The 25,197-nt window shown below is 40.3% G+C and overlaps 1 protein-coding gene across 2 annotated transcripts in view; it reads left to right on the top strand.

Moving 5' to 3' along the window:
- TLL1 (tolloid like 1) overlaps positions 1-25,197 on the top strand; it is a 197,041-nt gene that overhangs the window by 151,435 nt on the left and 20,409 nt on the right. For both annotated transcript variants that reach the window (XM_089670356.1, XM_089670357.1), the window contains exons 13-16: positions 2,854-3,049; positions 3,623-3,748; positions 5,491-5,651; positions 21,292-21,472. In XM_089670356.1, coding sequence (XP_089526482.1) covers positions 2,854-3,049; positions 3,623-3,748; positions 5,491-5,651; positions 21,292-21,472 — 664 coding nt within the window. The remainder of the gene's footprint in view (positions 1-2,853; positions 3,050-3,622; positions 3,749-5,490; positions 5,652-21,291; positions 21,473-25,197) is intronic.

The following is a 25,197-nucleotide window of genomic DNA, read 5'->3' as shown; positions in this document are numbered from 1 at the left end:
GTAGCTTGTCCCAGTGTGACATGGCAGAGGGCACATTTGCTCACATGTTTTGGTCTTGTTCAAAATGATGTACTTTCTGGGCAGGAGTGTTGGATACAATTAACACAGATACCATTAACACTAGGACTTACTGATTCTGTGGAGGCATCTAAACATGTTAAACAGTGTATTTCCTTTATGCCATACTGCTAGAAGGGAAATCCTGTTGAAATGGAAATGGCCTACTCCGCCCATGGCTTCTGGCTGGAAGGCAGTGGTCAATAGGGCTCTTCCCTTATATAAGCTTATGAACATTAGCCAGAACTGTCCTGCTAAATTTGACAGAATCAAGGCTGGCTGGATAGAGGCACAGGGCATTACTGTCTAGACATTGTGACTAGACATTGATACCTCTCCCTATATGACTGGGGTATGGCATTGTGAATAAGAGAGGGTAGAGGTTCATAAATATACTGTATCACCCAATATATGGTTTCTGCCCAGTAACCAAAAAACATGCATACAAAAAAGAGGGGTTGTGAAAGAGATTCACGGAAAAGTGGTTACATCATGGACAGAATGCGATACTCAGAATAATTCCCAAAAATTATGCTTTATCACACAATGATTATAGACAATAGGGTAAATACCCTGGTTCACCATCACCTCAGTATGAAATAATATACAAAGACCTAAAATCACATAAAAGCAACATCATGACCGGTCTTAATAAAAATGTGCTGCATATGCAATGACAGAAACCTGTCTAGTGCATTTGCAGCACCAACACATTGGTTACACCACCGGCAGGGGGTGTGTCAAAAAATTGTACCATCAGGCATAATACTGTACAGCGCTATGCAATAATGGCTGATAACAGGCACCATATATTAATGAGATTACCCATGACCCAATCAAGGCAATGTGGGTGAAAAAATTGAAAATATAAATGGGGGTACGGATGCTCCTATAATGACAGGATGATAGGATAATAGCAATACAGCCCCTATGTAGGGCACGAGTGAGTAACATGTACAGATTCACAGTGGACATGCCCATATGTAGAGATGCAGTCATTCATGAAGGAATCACTGTTGGTATCCTTAGTGAGATAAAGATGGCAGCACCCTGCTTCACGAGGTTTCTTGCCTGCAAGATCCTCCGTCTCTTGTAATATATAATTGGTGCCTTGCGCCTAGATAGTGAATCATATTGTCCCCATCCTGCAATAAATTGATGACAAATGGACAGTCAATCAATATATTCTGGCCAATGTATGTGTAGAGTGGCGAATAAACGCCTTTTCATCTAGCTGTGTGACAGTTCACTCACCACCCGAGCCATAGGTGATACTTTCTGGAAGTTACCTCCGTCTGGATTACCAGGCATAGTCCCGGCAACAGCCGCTAACATTGGGACTGTGACTGGCAGGCTCCGTTCTCCCCTTGGTGCCTGTGCAGCCTTGCACAGCTCGTGGCACACAAATATGGCCGCTTCCCTGCTGGTCAGCGTGTATGGCGCCAATGCGTGTACCCGGAAGTGACGTATCTGACATATGACGTATGGGTTAGGCATTGTACCTCGGGTATTGTTCCCTGCCCACAATGGTCCTTTCCTGCTGTTCTCTCCCCCCCTCCCCCCCTTCATTCTCTCTCTCTCTCTCTCTCTCTCCTCTCCTCTCCTCCCTTTTGTCCCCTTACTCACTAAACTCCTCCATTCTCCTTCTTCCATGTCCCTCTTCTTTTAGCTACACTCTGATCCATGGTACGTCCAGGTTCTTGGTAGCCACATCTCCCTAGGCTATTTCTTAGTCCACTCACTGAACTGTTTTGGATTATTGATTGATTCTAAAGCACTCTGGGGCACACTTGTATGTGTTAAGAAATTGTGCTGTGACTGACCAGTAATAATACTTGCACATTTGCAAAATCCAACTTGGTATTAGTTTGGTGCCCACACCAGCTGTTCTGAAAATACCAAAGTGATTATCCACATCTGGCTGTATGAAATCTGAATTCTGGGTGTGGACTATTTTGCATGTATGTATACATGTTCCATACCTGGCTGATCTCTGTGAAAGCTGAAAATCGCTATAGTGGACACTGCTACTGCAGTGATTGCTGATGGATTCCATATCCCCTGCTGAGTTTCTGTTCTGCTGCTTAGTAAACACAAGAGGTAACTCGCTTTTCATGGGTGCCAATCAGAGGACAATTTTAAAGTTCTCAATGTATGCAAAGCATTCTCTGATTAGATGAGGTGGATATTGTGATGTCACCGGCTCACCTCTCCACTTCACCCAATCATTGAGAAAATGCAAAGTGTTTTCTGAATGGCTCCTGTTCCAAGCAAGAGATTTCCTGTGTACACTAAGCAGCAGGGCAGCTGCTCATTTTGAGACCCAAAAAACAGATGTAATCACTGTAGTAGTGATGCTCACTACATCAATGTCCAGCTTCCACAGGGATCCTACTGGTATGACACATACATATCTACACTGGTCCATGCTGGATCAATGTCCCTATGCAGAAAAAAAAAACATACCTGGAATTCAGATTTATACAACAATTTGTAAATATATTTTTTAATAAAATAATCTATAAGATAATAATCAATTTAATGTTTCCAAGGTAAAAGCAAGGTATCTTCTGGAGTAACACCATAGTGGCATCCTTTGTGTGAGACAACATTCATATAATAGTCTGAACTTCCTAATGAAGGCTTTTACCTCTCATTTCCTATTGTCTGTCAAAATCTCTGGTATTAAAATAATTATTAGAGATCATCACATTGTCATGAACTTGTACTGTGTTGTCATGAACTTGTGTCATGCATATTTTTCAGTAATCACCCAGTTAATGATTTCCTTTACAGATAGAGCGTCATGACACCTGTGCTTATGATTATCTGGAAGTACGAGATGGGAATAGTGAGAACAGCCCCCTGATTGGACATTTCTGTGGCTATGATAAGCCAGACGATATCAGATCTACCTCTAACACCCTGTGGATGAAGTTTGTCTCAGATGCAACTGTAAACAAGGCTGGCTTTGCTGCTAATTTCTTAAAAGGTGCTTTATACTTCCTAAAGCATGATTGGCTATGTAGATTTGATTTAAGACATTTTTTGGCTTTCCATTATGACATAAGGTTAAAGAACAATAAATTGTCCATTGCAGTGTAACAAAAGCAAGCTAAACCTCTGCAGTGCTGTTCAACTTAGATAATACACATACAATTAGAAGTGTTCATTGAGCCAAAATACATTGGGATGCAATCTTTGTGCATTTTCTTCCTCGCTTAAGGAATCTATAATTTCTTTTAACAAAGCAACTGTGTTTTATCTTGACAAACAGTGTGCAGTTTAGATATGTCTGTATCCTTAAAACATGCCACTTAATACTCCCTTTTTCATCACTGAAAAAATATGTCAGGATTTAGGGATTCTGTTAATCTGTTTTTGAATATAGCCTAATGTTCAGGACAATGTGTAATTTAGTCTCCCATAGAAAAAAAATCCTTCATATGACCCTGAGTGGTATTGATATCATTCATTGTTGTTATTATTTCTTTATATTTTGGTTATTATTTTTTAAGACTAATGGAAATCAGTGTACTTTACACATATATTTTCTTATATACAGAGGAAGATGAATGTGCCAAACCAGACAATGGGGGCTGTGAACAGCGCTGTATTAACACTCTTGGAAGTTACAAATGTTCCTGTGATCCTGGCTATGAGCTTGGTCCTGACAAGAAGAGTTGTGAAGGTAACATTTCATCAGTGATGTGTAAAGCTAGCACTGTGAAACCAGTGTTCTTTGTGCTTATTTCTTCGAATTTGAAAATGGTGTACAGTGGAATTCAAGCCACAATATCTTGTTTTGGAAGGAGTAGGAAGAGATACATTCACTGTCAAGTCTAACACTCCTCCCTTTGTCCAACGTTCTGCCATAAACCATGGTTTGATTAATATTGTGACATGGAAGGAAGAGAGTCTTGTGAGGTCCCAGTTTGTGCAATGAGAGAGATGCATTTGCTCACAAAATTTATGTAACATGGATCATACACATCAAATGACACAGTCATGGCTCATCTACCATTTGCAGAAGGTGTCAGAGGGGACACCAATACACATCCAGACTTTGACTGTTTTGTCTGCAGCAATTGGTTTTTTGTTTGGTTGGGGACGACTGGATAAATGAAGCTTTTGTACACACTTGTAATTAGCTAAAATGCCTGGCATGAAAGCTTATCATTTACTATACCAGGCACAGTTTCTTGCCCAAATTCTGTAAAATGCTGCGGAAATACAGCAAGTAACATTGATAGATCATCAATTGCCTTTCTTTTTGCCTTTTCAAATAAAGTCTTATAATCAGAATAGTAAGCACTATGAAGTGTCTGTATATTTCCTGGCACTGCTGAACAAGCTCCTGTGCACTTCAGGAGTCCCTGAACACAAAAAACCTGTATGCAAATACTGACTTCTCTCTAAGGGCCCCTTTACAATTGTGTTAGCCCTCTAAAGAGTGATTTCTTGGTGGATTGTTTATCAGAGGGCATTTGATAGGCAGTGAGGAGGTATTATGCTACTTCCCTGCTGCCTGTTTTGGCCTCATTTTCTAGAATGTACCTGAAACAAGTATGCAGAAGTGAATTCTGACACTTTAATGACATTGCTGATTTTTATACTTGTTACAAGTTAGTGACTCAGACATATTGAACCTGGGGGTATCCAGGAAATAGGTATGCTAGTAGAAGGAACTCAGAAATGGCAGGCTGACGTTTTTTTCATGAGGCTCCATGCAAACTGGCTTAAAAAACACTGATCTTAGAGGAGTTTAGCGTTTTGCTTGTAGAAGCAACTAATGTTATCTTATCAGTCCATGCACATTAGGTAGTCTAGAGGCATTTTTTAAGCTCAGCGTTTACTTGAAGAAAAAAAAACCTTATGGTTTGTGTTTTTGAGAGCATTCTCTGGCAGAAAAAAAACATTATAAATGCTCCTAAAAGCTGCTAAACACTTCTAAACGCTAGTACAAAAGTGCTTAAAATTAGCTGTTTTTTTCTGCCAAGAGCACTGGCATTTTTTTAAGCCAGTGTGCATGGAGCCTGAATGTGAGTAAACTGATGCTGTAGTAAAAAAATAGTATCATTACAGCTTCGTACTATGTAATAACAGACATGCTCAATGTAGTAAGGCTTGACTTTAATGCATTTATGAGTTTATATATTGGAAGGACAGCTCTCAATCACCTTTGTTTACTACCAAACATCCCAAGGTCCGTTGCTATAACCAATTAATGCCCATTCAGGTAAATTTCAGCAGTGGCCAGGAAGCTCTGTGGTCAAGCAAATATGCTCTGTACTAAAAAAAATTCTGCACAGACATTTCATTATTGGCCTCAAGTAGTCATTCTTGCCTAAACAAAAGTAACTTTAGTTTAATAGGTTGTTGTGAGTAAATTCAGGGCTATGTTTTGAGATGATGTGTATTTTGTCATTTCAGCTGCATGTGGAGGGCTGTTAACCAAGCTTAATGGAACAATAACCACCCCAGCCTGGCCCAAAGAATATCCACCAAACAAGAACTGTGTCTGGCAAGTTGTTGCTCCTTCTCAGTACAGGATATCAGTGAAGTTTGAATACTTTGAATTAGAGGGTAATGAAGTAAGTATTTGCTTCTGTCCATTGGCCTTAAAGCTACACAAGGGTGACTAAACCCAAAGCACAACCCTAACCTCGAATGAAAAGATTAAGACATTTCAAAACTCTTTAGATTGGATTTCCACTTTTCAGTCAAAGTTGAGAAAACCCCACTATATGTTATGTGCTTCTTTTTACCCATCATACAAAAAATATATATTTCTTATCTTTTAGATGTTTCTCAGGAGAAGCCCTCCTGGCTTTTTGAGCAGTGTCAGCATGAGCCTATCCTAAGGACAGACTGAGTCTCCTTTCATTAACATACAATGTAATAAGCCTAGCTTCTATGGACCCCAGAGATATGGGGGTTTATTTACTAAAACTGGAGATTGCAAAATCAAGCTCACTTCTGCATAGAAACCAAACAGCTTCTATTAAGCTGCTATTCAGTGCCTCTGGGTCACACAGTACACTACCTTTGGTCACCGCCATAGATTTAGCTATTGATTTAATTACATATAGTAAGCTGGAGAATCTAATATATAGGTATTAATGATTAAAGGAGTAAGCTGAAAAGACAATATCGTTGTTGTAGCAAATGGCTGAAGTAGAGCTGGTGTTATAAATGGGGTGAAGGAGCAGGTCTTGTTTATACATCAGTCTCCCCTGGCACCCCCACCTAAAAGGTTTACTTGTATTTTATAAAGTAAAGAACTTTCTTTATAGTTCACTGAAGGATACATGAATTTAGTAATTCTTGGGCATGTGGGTTATATCCAGGTTCCTTCACAAGGTGGACACTGGCAAACAGAAAAAAGTTGAAGGCCAGCCTGTGTATAACCCCAACTCTAAAGCCAGCCATAGATGGTTCAGATCCCGGGATTCAAACCAATCTATGGGCAGGCTGATTGTATCCAAGTAAATTGTTGTAGGATTTGGTTACAGCCAGCATGTCAGATTTTTCATGCAATTATTGCTAGTGGCTATTATAGCTGCTAGCGATAATTACTGTGGGGGAATGGGTGGGGTGGGAGTCATCCCTGCCAGGAGAACACAAGCAGGAGGGATTTCCCCCATCAACACTGACTGATGAATATCTTTCCTGAAACCAGTGGCTGTGGTCATGTATGGCCTGCTTAACTCTAATGTTTCCGTTTTTTTCTAGTATCCTAGGGTTTTGGGTGCTTTTTCATCAGCTTCACTGAGGAAAATTTTGGATTTTTTACAAAATTTTAATCTTCCATCAGCATGCTCTGTATTCCATAGATTTCTTTTGTTTCATCAGTCAAGACATCCAATATGCTGCTTGAGCTGGTCTCTATACAGCAGCTTTTTGGATCAGCACATCCTCAGCAATAGCTTTGGAGGCTGTACCCAGACACTGCTGTACCCAGTAATGTGGGGCTAGCCTGTAATGTCACCATCAGACCCTGGGCTCTGTATTTCCGAACGTTGGTGTACTGTGTTAGTCACAGAGCACTTTCCAGGTCCAGGGCCATTGCACAGCCTCTGGTGTGACAGAATTTCTAATGGTTCTCTTTGTGAATAAGGCTCTGGCAGTACCAACAACAACCTGGTAGGTCATCTTCTAACACTGCGCTCTGCATTGCAGTTATTTCTAGAGTCTTGTGCACTGTGTTAGCCACAGAGCTATGTTCATGTCCAGGGCATTGGCACAGCTTCTGTTATGACCCAGTCTTTGCTGTCTCACTGAGTGAATCTCTGATTGTTGTTAACATGTCCTGATGTGTGACCTTTGGGTAATGAACTCTTTTTGGTACTTTTTAGTCCTTTGTGTACTCTATTAGTAGTTCACAGAGCTCATTCTAATTTTGGAGTCATGGCACAGCCTTGTAGTGTGCCCCAGTCTCTCACAACCTATTTTATGTGTATGGCCGGTCGAGCTGCAGTAAGGCTACATTCACACCAGCAATTTAGGCCGGTACAAATTGCAGCAGCAGGAATCTTCTGATTTCTGCTGCAGTTGTCAGCGGCTAGGTATGGCAGCTGTCCCTGTTCACTATTATGACAGGTCGCCACCAGCTGCAGCTATTCACAGCTGTCCGTACAGCCAGCAATTACTTACGGAGATCGTTGCTGGATGTACACAAAATGCGATTTGCACTGGCCTATATTTCCAGGTGTGAATGTAGTCTAACAGCAGCTATCTCACAGTTTTGACCGTTGAACACCAATTTAAAATTCCTGCCCTTTTTACTGAGGTAAAGTCATACCTGAGTGAACTCAGTACTTATATTACCCACTATGTGGAGTTTGTGTACACACATTTCTTTCCCACTTTTCCTTTGCCTTTGCACTGCTGCTACTACTGCTGCTGCTTTATAGCAAGTCATTTATCATCTGTTCTCTGATATTTTTCCACGGCCTCTATACAGCGACTTGATCACCTCTGCCCACTTATGACCCTTATCAGTACCAGCTGCCTTGGTTTGTAAGTATGAGAGGCCTTGCTTTGGTCCTAGTTGTTTACTGATGAGTACTGCAACATGTCTTTTGAAAGACATTGAAAGGACAGTTCCACTGCAATTGGTGACCCCTAATAAGAGAAGCAATTAACTGATATCCTTAGAAGGTACCAACTGTAATCTCTATCCTGGGACTCCTATTTCTATTAGGTCATTTTCATCAGCAATATTTATAACCCTTACTGCCTGAGTATGAGAGAGCTGTACTGTGTCTTTTAGGACACTTATATCCATCTCTTAACTTGTGTCAGTCTGTGCACAATTAACCCAGAAATCTACTTTACTCTACTCATGCTTTTGGTGCCTTCCATCAAAGAATTTACTTCTGATTGTGGTGGGCCTTTATATCTCAGAGAGCCTGAGGCTCCTATCACAATCTCTGATTCACTACCAGTGTTGTTACAACCTACCATCTAATGAAACCATCTAATATTATTGAGCAGATGCTATATAACTCAGATATGCAAGCTGTTGTTTTCAATCTTATTGATGCAGTACACTCTACTATGCATCAAGTGGATGAATCTGTTGTACCTGGTATAGGGCCTTTTAGATCTTAACTGCCACAAAGACTTTCCCTTTACACTCAGTATTTAAAACTTCTTCTATGGGGACTGGGAACATCCCATGCAATCTTGACTTCCTCCTGATGATGTGATGAAGCTATTACCTTTGGCTAGGCAATCTTTTTTTTAATGATCCCTGACTTCTGTGAACCCTCCATTTCTTCACCTTTAGACCTCTTTCACACGGGCTTTCCATATGTCCATTTTTCATCTGTCCGTTTACGGATGAAAAACGGACCCCCATGTATTTCTATGGACTTGCAAATGTAATCTTTTTACATCCGTTAATGTCCACATCCGTTAACATCTTTTTTTTGAGCGGAAGAAAACCCTATTTTTCTTCCACAAAAAAGACCGGATGAAAAATGGAAAACGGATGTCATCGGATTGTATGTAGCCTGGCAGGTCAGGAAAGGAACGAGTGAGCACCCCACCCTCCTCCTGAACCATATCAGGCCACATGTCCTCAACATGGGAGGGTTGAGGCTCCCCACTGACAGCTGATGTGAAAAAAAAAAAAAATTGGCGGCAATTAAAAAATAATTTTAAAAATGGCGTGGTGTACCCCCTCCATCCATACCAAGCCCTCCGGATTTGGTTTGGATTTTGAGGGGAACCCCCACACCAAAATTTTTAAAAAAATGGCGTGGGATCCCTCCCAAAATCCATACAAGACCCTTATCCGAGCATGCAGCCCGGCTGGTCAGGAAAGGGGGGGGGGCGAGCAAGCATGAGCCAAAACTTTGTAGAACCAGCTTTCGCTGCAACTACAGCTGGAAGTCTTTTTGGGTATGTCTCTACCAGTTTTGCACATCTTCTTTGCAAAACAGCTCAAGCTCTGTCAGATTTGATTGAGAGTGTCTGTGAACAGCAATGATTATGTCTTGCCACAGATTCTCAATTGAATTTAGGTCTGGACCTTGACTGGCCAATTTTAACACATGAATATGCTTTGATCTAAACCATTCCATTGTAGCTCTGGTTATATGTTTAGGGTCGTTATCCTGCAGGAAGGTGAACCTCCACTCCGTTCTCAAGTCTTTTGCAGACTCTAACAGGTTTTCTTCTAAGATTGCCCTTTATTTGGCTCCATCCATCTTCCCATCAACTCTAAACAGCTTCCCTGTCCCTGCTGAAGAAAAGCATCCCCACAACATGATGCTACCACCACCATGATTCACGGTGGGGATGGTGTGTTCAGGGTGATGTGCAGTGTTAGTTTTCTACCACACATAGTGTTTTGCTTTTAGGTCAAAAAGTTCAATTTTGGTCTCATCTGACCAGAGCACCTTCTACATGTTTGCTGTGTGCCCCACATGGCTTCCTGAAAACTGCAAATTGGACTTCTTATGGCTTCCTTCAACAATGGCTTTCTTCTTGCCAATCTTCCATAAAGGCCATATTTGTGGAGTGCACGACTAATAGTTCTTCTGTGGACAGATTCTTCCACCTGAGCTTTGGATCTCTGCAATTACCATGGGCCTCTTGGCTCCTTCTCTGATTAATGCTCTCCTTGCCCGGCCTGTCAATTTAGGTGGATAGTCTTGTCTTGGTAGATTTCCAGTTGTGCCATGCTTTTTCCATTTTCAGAGGCTGAATTGCACAGTGCTCCATGAGACGATCAAAGCTTGGAATATTACTTTATAACCTAACCTTCCTTTTAACTTCTTCACAACTTTATCCCTGACCTGTCTGTTGTGTTTCTTGGCCTTCATGATGCTGTTTGCTCACTAATGTTCTCAACAAACCGCTGAGTGCTTCACAGAACAGCTGTATTTATACTGAGATTATTTACACACAGGTGGACTCTATTTACTAATTAGGTGACTCCTGAAGGCAATTGGGTCCACTAGATTTTAGTTAGGGGTATCAGAGTAAAGGGGGCTGAATACAAATGCATGCCACACTTTTCAGATACTTATTTGTAAAAAATTTTGAAAACCTTTTTTTATTTTTCCTTCCACTTCACAATCATGTGCCGCTTTGTATTGATCTATTACATAAGCTCCAAATAAAATATATTTATGTTTTCAAAATGTGGAAACATGAGAGGGGTATGAATACTTTTTCAAGGCACTATATATATATATATATATATATATATATATATATATATATATAGTTAGGTCAATATATATTTGGACACAGGCACATTTTAACTTTTATTCAGGTATTTACCAAAACATATTCAAGCTGTAGTTATCTAATGGATATGGGCTGAAAGTACACGCTCTCAAGTTTAATTTGAGGGTATGTACATCCAAATTGGAGGAAGGGTTTAAGAATTACAGCTCTTAAGAGTAGCCATCCCCCATTTTTCAAGGGACCAAAAGTAATTGGATAGTTGAATCAAAAGCTGTTTCATGGCCACGTGTGGGCTACTCCATTATTTCTTCGTCAATTAAGCAGGTAAAAGGTCTGGAGTTAATTCTAAGTGTGGTATTTCCATTTGGAATCTATTGCTGTGAATCTACATCATGCGTTAAAAGGAGCTGTCCATGCAAGTAAAACAGGCCATTGTAAGGCATCAAAAATTAAACAAATCCATCAGAAAAATAGCAGCAACTTTAGGAGTGGCCAAATCAACAGTTTGCTACATTCTGAGGAAAGAAGAACTCACTGGTGAGTTCAGCAACATAAAAAGGCATGGCCGTCCATGGAAGACAACAGTGGTGGATGATCGCAGGATCCTCTGTATGCTAAAGAAAAACCCATTCACAACATCCAGACACTCCCCAGGAGGTGGGCGTATCATTGCCAAAGTCTACAATCAAGAGAAGACTTCATGAGAGCCAATACAGAGTGTTCACCACAAGGTGCAAACCATTCATAATAGAATAGAAAAGCCATATTAGACATTGCTAAAACACATGTCATCTGTCTGTGCTCATGCTGGACTCAAAGCCTTGTTTTTGTATCTTTGCACTCAATGTTTCCTTCCTTTCATAATAAGGGTTCTGATCATAAATGCAATGCCTTTTCCTTCCTTACAAGGAAATAGCCATTTTCCCAGAAAGATGTATGGTACCTGGCTGCAGAGTTTCCCAAGGTGGAAAACTGTAATTCAGGAAGTCCTTATGGGACTTATTTACTGGAAGAAATATCACATTTCTTATCTTCATCACACTGATTATTTGTACATATAATCTGTCAATTGTTACTATCACACCTCTGTAACAACCATGGGTGTGAGTAGGAAGATCTATCTTCCTTCCTTTCCTCTTTCCCTTTGCTGCTGAGAGGGCTGTTACATTGTGAAATGACCCTTTCTCTTTTCTGCTTCAACTTTGGTTGTTCACTGGTTGGTCTTTGGTCAGGACATACTGTTTTGCCCAAGCTTGCTTTCCCTGAGATTAAGGGTTAGGTATCCTAGGCCTTGGCTTTACCCTAGTAAATATTCATATTTCCTGACCACTTTAGGTGTTGGTCTGAGTTTCTTTCAAATATTTTTTTTATGGTGTTTGGTTGTTCTCCATATTTTTGTTGAGGTCTATCACTTTTTCATCTATGCAGTCTCCCCCTAGTGGTACCACCTGTCATGCTCTGGAACACCATATTTATTTTTTTGTGCCTTTTCTCTTTTTGCCTGCCCCACAGTCAGATTGCTTTCTGATGTCCCACATGTCCATGAATTACTATATTCCTTAGTCCCTCAGAGGATGGTAAAAAATATTTTTTAATTACCATAAAATCTTTTTCTTGGTGTCTGTTAAAGGACACTTGCCCTATCCTCTGTTTCTATTGGCTATATGTATGAGATGCTTGCAAAACTGAGGCATGATAGGGTTGGGTTATATGGGGATTGGACCTCAACATTTTTTTTCCCCAGTGTCCACCTCCTGAAGGCAGCTGCATATAAGCCACCTGTTCACAAATTACTATTTTACAGTGACCCTCAATGGACTGCCAAGAAAAAGATTTTACAGAAGGTACAAAAATCAAATTTTCTTTCTCATTCATTGAGGGACACAGGATTCAGAGAAAATTCAGTTATTCTGCTACCTACAGAAGAATTTTGCAAAGGCAAGCAAAAAAAAGTGACCTGTCATTGTATCCCCTCCCACTCCCAGCATATCCCAGTTTTTTGCTAATGTCCTGGGATGATGGACTTCTATCTCTTCTGAGAAAAGTTTAACCATTTTTGCTAGTCATTTTTTTTCTTTCTTTATCCAATCAATAGTTCTCTGCTTGAGCCGATCTATTACTATCAGCAACGTCTTTAAAGGCCATATCTGGACCCCATTGCACTAAAGGATTGCAGGGCCTATCTGGAAAGTGACCTTCGAGCACTGAGCTCAGCTTGCAGTGCTTTCCAGACCTTGGGTACTATGTTAGCCAAAGAGTGCTTTGCATGTCCAGAGCCTTGGCACAGCCTGTGGTGTAACCCAGCCTCTGAAGATTCATTTTTGAGTAAGCCATGTGGGTTGAGCATGGGGAGCTACTCTATCTATTAGAACCATTGGCTAACATTTTTTCCCTTTATTTCCATTTGTCTTCAAGGAAAGGGTAAAATGCAGAAGTACTGAGTGCTGTATCACTAGGTAGAATTTTGAGCACACTCCTTGCTACTGTATGTTCCTGTCATTTTAGTGTGAGGTAGAATCTTCCTACCTTGTCACCTCTGGCCATTTGAACCTCTACTGCATTCAGGAACCAGTGTAGGAGTAGCTAACGTTTTTCCTCAGCTGATTTGTCTCTGTTAACCATGTCAGATCCTAAACGCAAGGGGAGCAATCCCTCTCTATCCGATCTCTCCAGTTCATAATCCAATTACAGCTCCAGGGCGGCCTGCAGTACCCCTTCTCATAGGCCTGACATTGACAGCCTGTCCCTTGCTATGGAGTCTTCCTTAGTTCATTTGGGCATGGCCCCCACCTCAGCTCTATCCAAGGAGGAATTCTCCATAGTTATGAAGAAGATTATGGACCAAATTGCGACACTGATTGCTGATTCTGAACATAAAGCATGTAAGCTTACCTCAATAGCTCTCCAGAATCTTTGTCTGATATACCTGCAGCAGCATCTGAGTCTTCTGCTGTGAATGCACTGTTTGGTGCAGACTCGCAAATCCTTGCTGGATGATTTTGTCCCTGAAGAGTCACAGGCATGTGCCATAGCGCTCAGCTTTCAAGTAACCATCTTGACCCTTATTGATGCAAAGTGTACCACTTCAAAAATAGAAAAGCAGCCTTTGGCTGTTACTGTGCTGCCACTAGACTGGGATCCCTGAGAGGCCCCAAGACTAATAAAACCTTTTTGGTACACAAGGTACTTCAAGGCATCATGTATGGAGGATGAGGAACTCTCGATAAACTATTCACGTCTCCCAAATACTTTTCAGAGGAATATTCCATTTAATTAGGTGGGCAGTCCCACTGTTGATCAGACAGTGCTCCATCTTAACAAAGCATTGACCATTCCTGTTTAGGATGAGAGAAAGAAAAGACAATTTCTGATAGATTGCCACCATCCCTATACAACTGGATAAGGATATAGAAAAAGCCCCTAGACTAAATGGAGCTTTAAAGGCATCATACATAAAATTGAAATTGTGAAATCTTTATTTTATCAAAATTTCCATATAATTTATGGCATAAAACACCATATTACAAAACAGTCATGTTTAAAATAATATCATATCACCATAAAAGGATGTCATGCAATTGTTAAACAATGGTCCTGAATTACAGAGATGATTCTGCAAAATAATGACACATTTCAGAGTAATGTAACTCCTTCCTCAAGGATAGCAAACACTCTGTGTAAGGGTGATATAGTAGTATGAGAAGATCAAAATGTGTATGAGTTTTCAATCGTATAAAAAACAGACTCCAAAATGCCAGCACCTCCCGACCAGCACACCTGCGGGCACTGGGCATCTAAGGATCCCATCAAGACAGAACACAGGGGCCACCCAGATCACCTTATACTTAACAGAGGTCTCGATGGTCCTAAACAGATATATTGGCATCTGCATAAATAGGCCATAGGCCGTATATACAAAGATATCCACTAATCTCTGTCCAGTCACACCATGTGCCCCATCACGGACAATGTCAAGGCATAGTCATAAGAGATCCATAATGGCACCTCTAAGCAAGGAATGTCTGACATGAAGCCCCATTTAGTCTAGAGTTTTTTTCTATATCTTTATTCCTGTTTAGGATACACAAATGTTTAAGCATCTCATTGACAATGTATCAAATCCCTTGCCAAATCCGTGTTTTCGCTAGCAGACCCTGCATTGCATTCTGTCATGGTTGTGATGTTAGTCTGGACTAAAGCTTTGACTAGACTAAATGCCAACAACTCATACACTGTTGTGTAGACTGGTTAGTTAATATCTCTCCTATTAGCGAATATGCAAAGTACTATTGTTTGAAATGTGGGTCTGTGAAGCAGGCATATACAAAGTGTCTGCTGCACATGCCCTTTCAGGGGGAATGCCTCTTTGGAGCTGCTTTGGACACTCTTATAAAAAATATCAAAGGGGTTAAGAGTACTCATTTACACCATCTCAAGAAGCCTAGGCCTCAAGCTTGGAAAATTCCTATTCCACCCCTCTCCGAGAGTAAGAAGGGTTTCTTACTTCTCCCAGGCTTTATCCTCCAAGGTGAGACACAAGTATGGAACCGAGCATGGCTGCTATTAAAAGCTAGGAAGTCTACCTCCCACATGGTCAGCTATTGAGCATGGGTAGCACACGTTAACATGTGCAAGGAAATACATTTTCACACGAGGAAATACTCTTTGGTACGAATCCAGACCTTTTTGCAATCAGGCCTGGATCAGCTTTTTTCCTTGAGCACCGTCAAAGGGCAAACCATGACCCATTCAATCTTATTCTAAAAACCTCCCATTTTTTTGCTAAAACGTTTGTACAAAGTATCTCTCATGTAGCTCCTCCTCTGCATCCTACTGTGGCTCTGTGAACATTGAACTTGGTTCTGTCAACACTTCAGAAGTGTTGACAGAACTTTTGAACTTCTTGTGCATTTAATATAGATCACAAGTGCAGTGTCAGGCTCCTGCAGACTCTCAGTATAGCTGTCTGTCCATGCCTCCCGTATGAGCAGACAGTTACTGAAGAGCAGGAAGATCAGTCAGCTACGAGAGTGCTCACTAGCTCCCTCACAGTTCATTGAGAACTACAAATGATCTGCTTTAGTGGCAAATGAAATTTGTAGTCCATTCATTCGCTGTGTTTACATGACACGGTTGTGTGAGCAGAGCACCTCACAGCCACACTTTTTTAAAATTGTGACAGCAGAGTTCGGGAGAAGAACCCCGGCCTACTTCCACAGGGGGAGGATGGAGGGGTGCGGGGGGTGTGGTACTGCTGGAGCATGTTACACGTTACTCCCTAACAGTGTTAATTTGGTCGACTAAAACATTTTCATTGAAGAAATTACACTATTTTAGTTGACTAAAATACGACTAAAACTAAAACAATTCAGATGACTAAAATATGACTAAAACTGAAATGGCATTTTAGTCAAAAGACTATGACTAAAACCAAATTGAAATTTGACATAAAAATGAACACTGGTTATATATCACAGCAGCTAAACCTGTGTCTGTAGTGCATGTTCAAATCTTAATACCATAAATAATAAGTTATTCAATTTTTACTCCTGGAGTTTGAAAATTCTAGAGAAATGCCTAAATAACGCATTACAATTTAACTGGATTTTAGTCTACTAAAATGATTTTAGTCAAATAAAAGGTACTGGAGATTTTAGTCAACTAAAATTTAGGAGATTTTAGTCAACTAAAATGTACTGGAGATTTTAGCAGACTAAAATATGACTAAAACTAAAATAATTCAGATTACTAAAATACGAATAAAAGTAAAATGGCATTTTAGTCAAAAGACTAGGACTAAAACTAAATTGAAATTTGATGTCAAAATTAACACTGCACCCTGAAATATGGGTGTAACGTATAACATGCTCCCAAAGAACCACATTTTTTGGTAAGTACAAAAATCCTATTATATCAAACAGTCTGCATTGAACATAGCAACCATCCAGATTATCCCTTTCACATTCTTAGTACAGTGCATTTCCGAAAGTCTGCAATGTGGAGCCAAATACAAGTCTCCAAAAAACAGATCATTGTTGAATATCATTAGTTCTGTTGAGCTCCTAAAACTGTCACTTCAAGCAACTTTATAAGGCCCATCTTCTATTTTAGGTTTATTTGGGTCCTTTAATGAACCTGGAATAGATCAGTACAGACATCCACATTTATAGCCTGAGGTCTCACACATTTTTTCACACAGCTGGGTAACACATAGAATCACACATAATGTGGTTCTCACAATTCTTAATATTAGAATCATGTTACTTTCCCTGATCAATGAAGTTACATTTGGCTTCAAGTATTGCACCAATTTTTTTGTACAACAGAAGCTGTGTTCACACAGCAGTAATAAATGAAGAAACATTAATGAAAGCTACAGGAGGTAGCAACTTTAGCCAGGATTTTTTTTTTGCATAATTTGTTCTTCCGTCTGTTTTTCAGTAACTGACTGTGATTTATGGACTTTGAATTAATAACACACATTGAGCCTCAAATAAACTTTCTTAAGCATAGTTGTGACTGGAGGGAATGACAAAATTGCTGCAAACAACTGGTGTATTCTCTGAAGCAATTTACATTTCATCATAAGAAGCTTAGAAAATTCCTGCATAAAACACTTTCTATCAAATTCATCAGATTATGTAATGGAACAATAATTCACACATTGACATATTGAACACAGTTTGTAAAATGAACTTTAAAATTTGGAAGTTAACTCTCTGAATGCAAAGCTGCAGAAGGATACATATCAACAAAGAGTTAGTGTAGATGTTCAGAAATTTTTGATGGTCAGCCAGATGTTAAAAGTACTGTAATGGTAAAAGTTTGTTCATTAAGGTTAGGAAGTAGGGTTGAATGTAGTACGTCATCCACTTCAATTGGGACCAGGTACCCCACATGCACCCAGGAGTGTGTTGAATGCTGAATATTCTATTCTATTCCCACTATTACTTTATAACAAAACAACATTTTATTTACCAGAGGGGTAAGTATGAAGAGTCTTCATTTGCAGAAACCATAATTCCTTTTTAAACAGTCACTTTAACACCCTAAAGTAATTTTATGTTCAATGTTTTAAATATGAAGTTTTTAATAATACCTTATGATCCTGCCATGTTCTTTTTAAGGGACTTTTTGTTATAGGATGACAACCCCCTGCCTCCCAGTTGCTCTCCTGCAAGGACACTCACTTTTTATTTTTTAAAAAGAAACAAACATTCTTGCCAAAACCATTGCACAGAGCAGCCCCGATCCTCCTCTTCTGGGTCCCTAGCCAGCAGTTTGGGCTCCCCCTACCCCTGCTGGATGTCACCAGAGCAACTCATGTGTGCCTGCTCCTGAGCCCAGCTCTGTGTGTCCATAGGACACACAGCACAGTGCTCACCCCCCCATGAGTGACAGCAGTGGGAGTCAATCTGAGCCAATGAGGCGTGAGAGAACTGAGACAACCTTGGTAGATTGCTGGATCGAAATCAGGCTGTGTATTTAAGGGGGTCTGCGGGTAAGCTGCATGCAATTGCTGCATATAATTCATTAAGGTAAAAAAAAACCTTCTGCCTTCACAGCCACTTTAACAAATGCACCCAGTGAAGATTATATGTGTTGTATACAACATATATATATATATATATATATATATATATATATATAAATGGCATACCATAATAACTACAACTGAAAGGAATGCAATTAATGAACAGATCAATGCATGAAAATAAATAAAAACTCATAATAAAAAATGTTGAAATCAAAAAGGTGCATAAACGAAATGCATCATTAGTTCATCCATCAAACAATACAGTGAAAAAGAGATAGTATATAATAAAATAATCAGAAATCCATTAACCCATGCAATGTGTAAACAAACATCTTCCACAAGGTGAGGAATGTTATAGCAAGTGTTCAAGTGCCTGTGTTTCACACCGTTCAGGAGTGGTATAACTCACTCACCAGGGGCTTGCCTCCACACTCATCTCTAAGGCTTTGGCTCACTGATCGAAATCGCTAGACAGCTTATGTCTTGGGTAACACTTCCTTGTATCTAGATCTGCAAGGTGTTTTATGTGCTGATCACTTAACCCTCCACAGAAGACAGTATTTCTGGCTCTTTTTACTCACAGCTGTTTACAGTTAACCAGAAGTTAATATTTAGCCCATCTTGGACTTAAAGGTCCTCTCTCAATGCCTCTGTTTGCCTTCAAAAGTTTCAGATGGAATCCATTTTACATCAATATAAGGGATGCATATGTTCACATTCTCATCATTCCAGATCATTGGCATTTTCACTGCTTTGTTGGGGGCGACAGCCACTATCAGTTTGTGGCTCTGTTCTGTGGCTTTGGCGTGGCCGATAGTTTTTACATAACATTGAACCTTTCAATGGAACATTAACAAGGTGTGGGACAAATCCAGTCTGCCACTGGACAAGTAATTTGGTTATGTCCTTGAACCAAGACATCTCTGTCAAGGTGGTTTCTGTCCTTGTGTGGTTACAGACCAGGTTCTTTTTCCCCTTACAATGAACAGTTTGTATTGAAAGATGCCAGTCTTCTGTGTCGAGGTAAAGTTTTGGACCCTTTGTCTGTTCAGGGTTGTTGGCCCCAGTCAGAATCTTCACTTCTAAAATTTGACAGATTTTTTTCTCCAGGAAGTGGGGTTTAACAGTGAATACAGCAGATGCCCTTGTGGCACCGTATCAGTATGCCCTGTTCTATACTTCCACTGAAGCCTTTGCCTTGTCTACTGCCAAGTAAAGAGATTGATAACATTCCAGTCATTCTGATAGCTCTCAATGGCTTTACAGAATAGTACACTGACCTGTATGTGAGTTTCACCATGTGCCTTTTCAGTGGGCCATGTGTTTTTTTTCCTTCAGTTGTGGTTCAGTTGGCCCCTAGTACCATCAAAGGTCTGCTGTTTGCCCTGTGCATTCTTTTCTAATGCCCTCTTGCTAATCATTCGCTGATTCATACTGTTATACAAGGGGTTGCACACATTGCTTTGTTAGGACTCTTCTCCAATCTTCTCCAAAAAGTAAATATACTTTTTATATTTCATAAAAGTCTAATTTAGTTTATATAATATCAGTGGATTATTAGTTAACCCTTAAGGTTCCCTCAAGCTTTAACCAATCTCATTTTATGGTATCCATTAAGCCTCATATCCAAGTTAAATCAAATGTGTTTTAAAACATAATTTGTAATTTAATGTAGGAATCTGTAGCATGCACTAGGCATCTGTAGTATCCATGCATAAAAGTGGCCACCCGCCCAAGTCTATAACTGGCTTATGAAGCAAGGACACATAAACAGGCATCACATAGTGAAAAAAAGGGGGAGAGAACAATGTTCTTGGACAACTTGCCAGCCAGCTTGCTAACAACCGAATTAACCTGTCTAACAGTATGCGTTTATAACAGGGGTTTAGTTAGCACACATTTGCAAATACATACGTAAGCCACAGAGCCACGACACGGCACCCTGATCATCTGTGGTCCTAACTCTAAAATTTGTGAGTCCCCATAGTAGAGGCACATGCATTTAATGGATAGATCAAGGGCAGGTGGACCTGAGGAAGCCACCCCTCTTAAAGGCAAAGGAGTGCACTGGACCCCAGCATGTAGCACAATGGCAACCAGGGCCCTAGTGCACCCACGTACCAAAAAACTCAAACATGCATAAAAGTGGCCACCCGCCCAAGTCTATAACTGGGTTATGAAGCAAGGACACATAAACAGGCATCACATAGTGAAAAAAAGGGGGAGAGAACAATGTTCTTGGACAACTTGCCAGTCAGCTTGCTAACAACCGAATTAACCTGTCTAACAGTATGCGTTTATAACAGGGGTTTAGTTAGCACACATTTGCAAATACATACGTAAGCCACAGAGCCACGACACGGCACCCTGATCATCTGTGGTCCTAACTCTAAAATTTGTGAGTCCCCATAGTAGAGGCACATGCATTTAATGGATAGATCAAGGGCAGGTGGACCTGAGGGAGCCACCCCTCTTAAAGGCAAAGGAGTGCACTGGACCCCAGCATGTAGCACAATGGCAACCAGGGCCCTAGTGCACCCACGTACCAAAAAACTCAAACATGCATAAAAGTGGCCACCCGCCCAAGTTTATAACTGGCTTATGAAGCAAGGACACATAAACAGGCATCACATAGTGAAAAAAAGGGGGAGAGAACAATGTTCTTGGACAACTTGCCAGCCAGCTTGCTAACAACCGAATTAACCTGTCTAACAGTATGCGTTTATAACAGGGGTTTAGTTAGCACACATTTGCAAATACATACGTAAGCCACAGAGCCACGACACGGCACCCTGATCATCTGTGGTCCTAACTCTAAAATTTGTGAGTCCACCATGCTTGCTGTTTTTCTTAAAAACGACAGTTTTTAATTTTAAATAGGAATATTTTAACTCCGTAAATCATTTTAGGAAAAACAAATGCTTTCTTAGCAAAAGATATCTTGGCCCGTTTAGCATATTTCTTAACCCTTTTGAATATTTTGTCTTCAGGTATGCAAGTATGATTTTGTGGAGATAAGGAGTGGGCTATCTTCAGATTCCAAGTTACATGGGAAATTCTGTGGAACAGAAGTGCCTGAAGTCATTACTTCGCAATACAACAACATGAGAATTGAATTCCGTTCTGACAATACGGTTTCAAAAAAGGGCTTCCGTGCACACTTCTTTTCAGGTATGGTAATACCTTCCTTTACTTTTTGCTTCTCTATTTCAGTCGTATTTCATCTGTAATTTTTATACAGCCATACAAAACAAAGCATCTCAGTGGTGGTCGTGCACTACACCTACTTTCCTCTGCATTTAATACAAACGCTTTTACATGCCAGAATTAAAGAAGGAAAAGGGTTTGTATTGTGAACAACAAGCAATAAGGACTGAGGTTTTTATTGAAAGCAGGTTAAAATATTAAAGATAAGAGCAGGGTGTATCTTCTGAATACTTAAAACAGATTGCAAAAGTGCACATATGAAAAGACTGGTAATCAGATTTGAGCCACTGTCATCATTCTCTATATAACTCAGATTAAGATTTTCTTTTGTGGCACTCAAAAAGTACCACAAACCAAAAACACTATTTAATTATTTTTTTATAATATTCAAGCCAAACTCACCCATCTATCCATGTCTTAAAATTTTATTATGTTGGGGAATCACTTTGAAAAACATCCCCTAACATTTATGACTGTGGGCATGTTAAGTAAGAGCAAATGATTCATGTAGAATTTACTTCCTGGAATCCATCTGCCTTTAGTACAGGCATGCAGGCAGGAGGATGTGCTTAGCTGAGAAAACCCCTCCTCCCCTCCTGAAGACTCCTGGGATGTATTACATCCTTTGCTTAGGACTGGAAACCAGGAAGCAATTGGAGAAATGTAAAAACAAAGTTTAAAACAAGTAAATATGATATACTTTCCCATCTATTTACTAATGCTAGCAGCATACTGAATACAAATAGTCTTTGTTGATCAAGAGAGTGAGGTTCCACTTTAAAGCATTTACAAAATATTTTTTGCAGCAGAGGAAGCATTTTCAGTCCAGAAAAGGAGGTTAGAAGCACAGTGGATTTCTGGCAATATCAGCATGTATTTTTCTGTATTTTAAGCATTTTTAAAGAGACAGATCATGGGAAAATGTACATGTATTGCAGGGATTTGCTGAGTACGTTTTGCCAGATATACACTTTAGCTCACCTTTTTTCCTACAAAAACCTAACCTCTGGTCTGGATAGAAATATACAAATGAAATGCAAATATGTTTGTATTTGTAGCTGTCTCATATAAAGTAACTTCTTATTTACTAGCCTAAAGCACTCTTAAAAGCATATTTGTAAAATAATGGCTTAAATCAAAAATGCACTGCTGGTGATTCAGTCACTGTCAATTCAACACATATGCACATGGAATATTTGGAATGATTGATTGTTTGTAACTAGGTGTCATTCTAGACTCCAATCTGTCTTTCCAGCCCCAGATCCAATCGACAAATTCATGCAGACTCCACCTCCGCAACATCTCCAAAATACGCACGTTCCTAACTCCTGAAACTACAAAGCAACTCATTCACTCCCTTATCATATCACGACTTGACTACTGCAACTCCCTCCTCGCCGGCCTACCCCAACACAGGCTATCCCCGCTTCAGTCTATCCTGAACTCAGCGGCCAGACTCATCCACCTTACCAACCGCTCCGTATTCGCCACCCCCCCCCTCTGCCAATCCCTCCACTGGCTTCCGATTGCCCAACGCATAAAATTCAAAATATTAACATTGTCGTACAAACACTTAACACTGCCCCAAACTATATCACCGACCTGATATCCATCTACCACCCAAAACACACTCTCCACTCCTCACAAGACCTCCTACTCTCCAGTTCCCTGGTCTCCTCCTCCCATGCCCATCTCCAGGACTTCTCCAGGGCTTCCCCCATCCTCTGGAACTCACTACTCCAATCCATCAGACTGTCACCTTCCCTCCTCACCTTTAGGCGCACCCTGAAAACCCATCTCTTCAGAGAAACCTATCCCGCCCTCACTGCTGATCTCCTCCGCTCTTTCCATCACTCCATCCCCCACAGCTATTTCCTCCTGTACCATTATCCCCTCCCTCCTAGGTTGTAAGCTCCAAGGAGCAGGGCCTTCAAACCCCTCGTGTATTGTATTGTATTGTTACTGTACTGTCTCGTGTACTGTCTCCCATTATAATGTACAGCGCTGAGCAAACCATTGGCACTATATAAATACTGTATAATAATAATAATAATAACTATAAATATGCCCTTTAATCCTTTTGCTTCCAGGCCTGTATGTCCTATGGACCTACAGCACAGCCTCTAGCTGGCCAGGTCCTCCTGTGCTAAAAAGCTTATGGTCACTCCTCCTCTGCTAAAAGCTCATGGTCACTTCAGACGCTGCTGAACAAACTGATGAGCCAATGATTAGAGCTATTTACCTAAAATGTGACAAATCCCCACCCTCAAAGAAAAAATGTAAAAAAATAAAAATGTACCTCTACAGAAAACAATTAAGTTGTAAAAAACAAAACAAAAACAACATAGTATGGGTAGATTTACACATGTGTCTAAATCTCCTTCAGATCACGCTCCAGTGGCTACTGACAGGTGGTGCCTCCTCAACGCTTGTTTTAACCCCATTTGACCAACAAATGTGCCACAACCGCATGCATTGCATGAGGTTGCGGGGTGTTTGTTGCACTTCCCAGTTGACATGAATGTGTCATTTTCAGTGGACAGCATCGCTACACGTTGGCTTCACTTTGCCATGGGCACAAAGCATCATGGCATCAGCACCCTGTCCACTACCTATTACAGCTTAAGGAGGGGCATTTAGCAGGTGGCAAATCTACCGTGCATTTTTGCCATCCCCAACCACAAGTCTAAACAAGGCTTAAGGCCTTGTTCACGTGGGGCATGCTACAGCCAGGCCATGTTAAGCGGCACAGGGATGCATAGGTGTTCTGTGTATCTCCATGCAGGCAGTCACATTGATGTCAATTGGGACACAGTAGCTGCAAGGGAATGCACAGGTGTCCCATGCATTCTTGTGCATGCAATCTCATCCATATCAGTTTTGACGGAGTGGCTGCATCAAGACAGCCACTGCTCTAACTTGACATCCACGTGGGTGTATGTTCCTGAACTCATACTGTCTGCATTTGGGGCCATGGAGCTACATCTGCACAGATGTCAGATCTATGCTTGCAGCCACTGCATCCCAGTTGGTGTGATTATGACTACCTGCACAGGGATACACAAAACACCTCTGCATTTCTGTGCAGGTAAAGACGGCCCTCCATTCATGTACGCATTAGTACATCACATTGAACGAGGCCTTAGTAGGAATTTAGCAGGTATTTTGTAAGGTATGTTGTGGTTTTGTGTGCAAATAAGGATTTTAGTGTTTTTCTAGCAAAAATAACAGTTTGATAAACATTTGTGCAATTATTGTGAAGCCTAAAAAATCAGTAGCACATTCTTTTTATTATACTGATGATGTGCTTTCAGAAAATATGTGGTTTGGAGGGTCTTTTACAAACTCTTAAAGCTGTAAGTGAACAAAGAAAACCTCCAGATTTTTAGAAAGATTTGGTTATTTACATTTTTGCGTAAGCTCAATTTCACCATTTTGCAAAAAGGCACAATTTAAAATTGACAAATATTTGATATTTATTAATTAAATACAAGGTAATCTTGTATATGTAGTAGGAATACAGCAGGAATTTTGCTGTGTTTGTATCGGCTAATAATGATTTAAGTGTATTTTTAGCAAAAATATTGTTTTAATAAACATTTTTGCAAATATCGCAGGGCCTTAAAAATCAGTATTACCTTCTTTTTATTCTACTTGTAAAGTGCTTTCAAAAAATATATGGTTTAGGG

The sequence above is a fragment of the Staurois parvus genome, unplaced genomic scaffold, assembly GCF_062004578.1.
Source record: "Staurois parvus isolate SC_StPar_1 unplaced genomic scaffold, SC_StPar_1.0 ptg000090l, whole genome shotgun sequence".
Taxonomy (NCBI): Eukaryota; Metazoa; Chordata; class Amphibia; order Anura; family Ranidae; genus Staurois; species Staurois parvus.
Note: the sequence above shows the minus strand (reverse complement) of the source record. Positions and strands in the feature narration are given on the sequence as shown.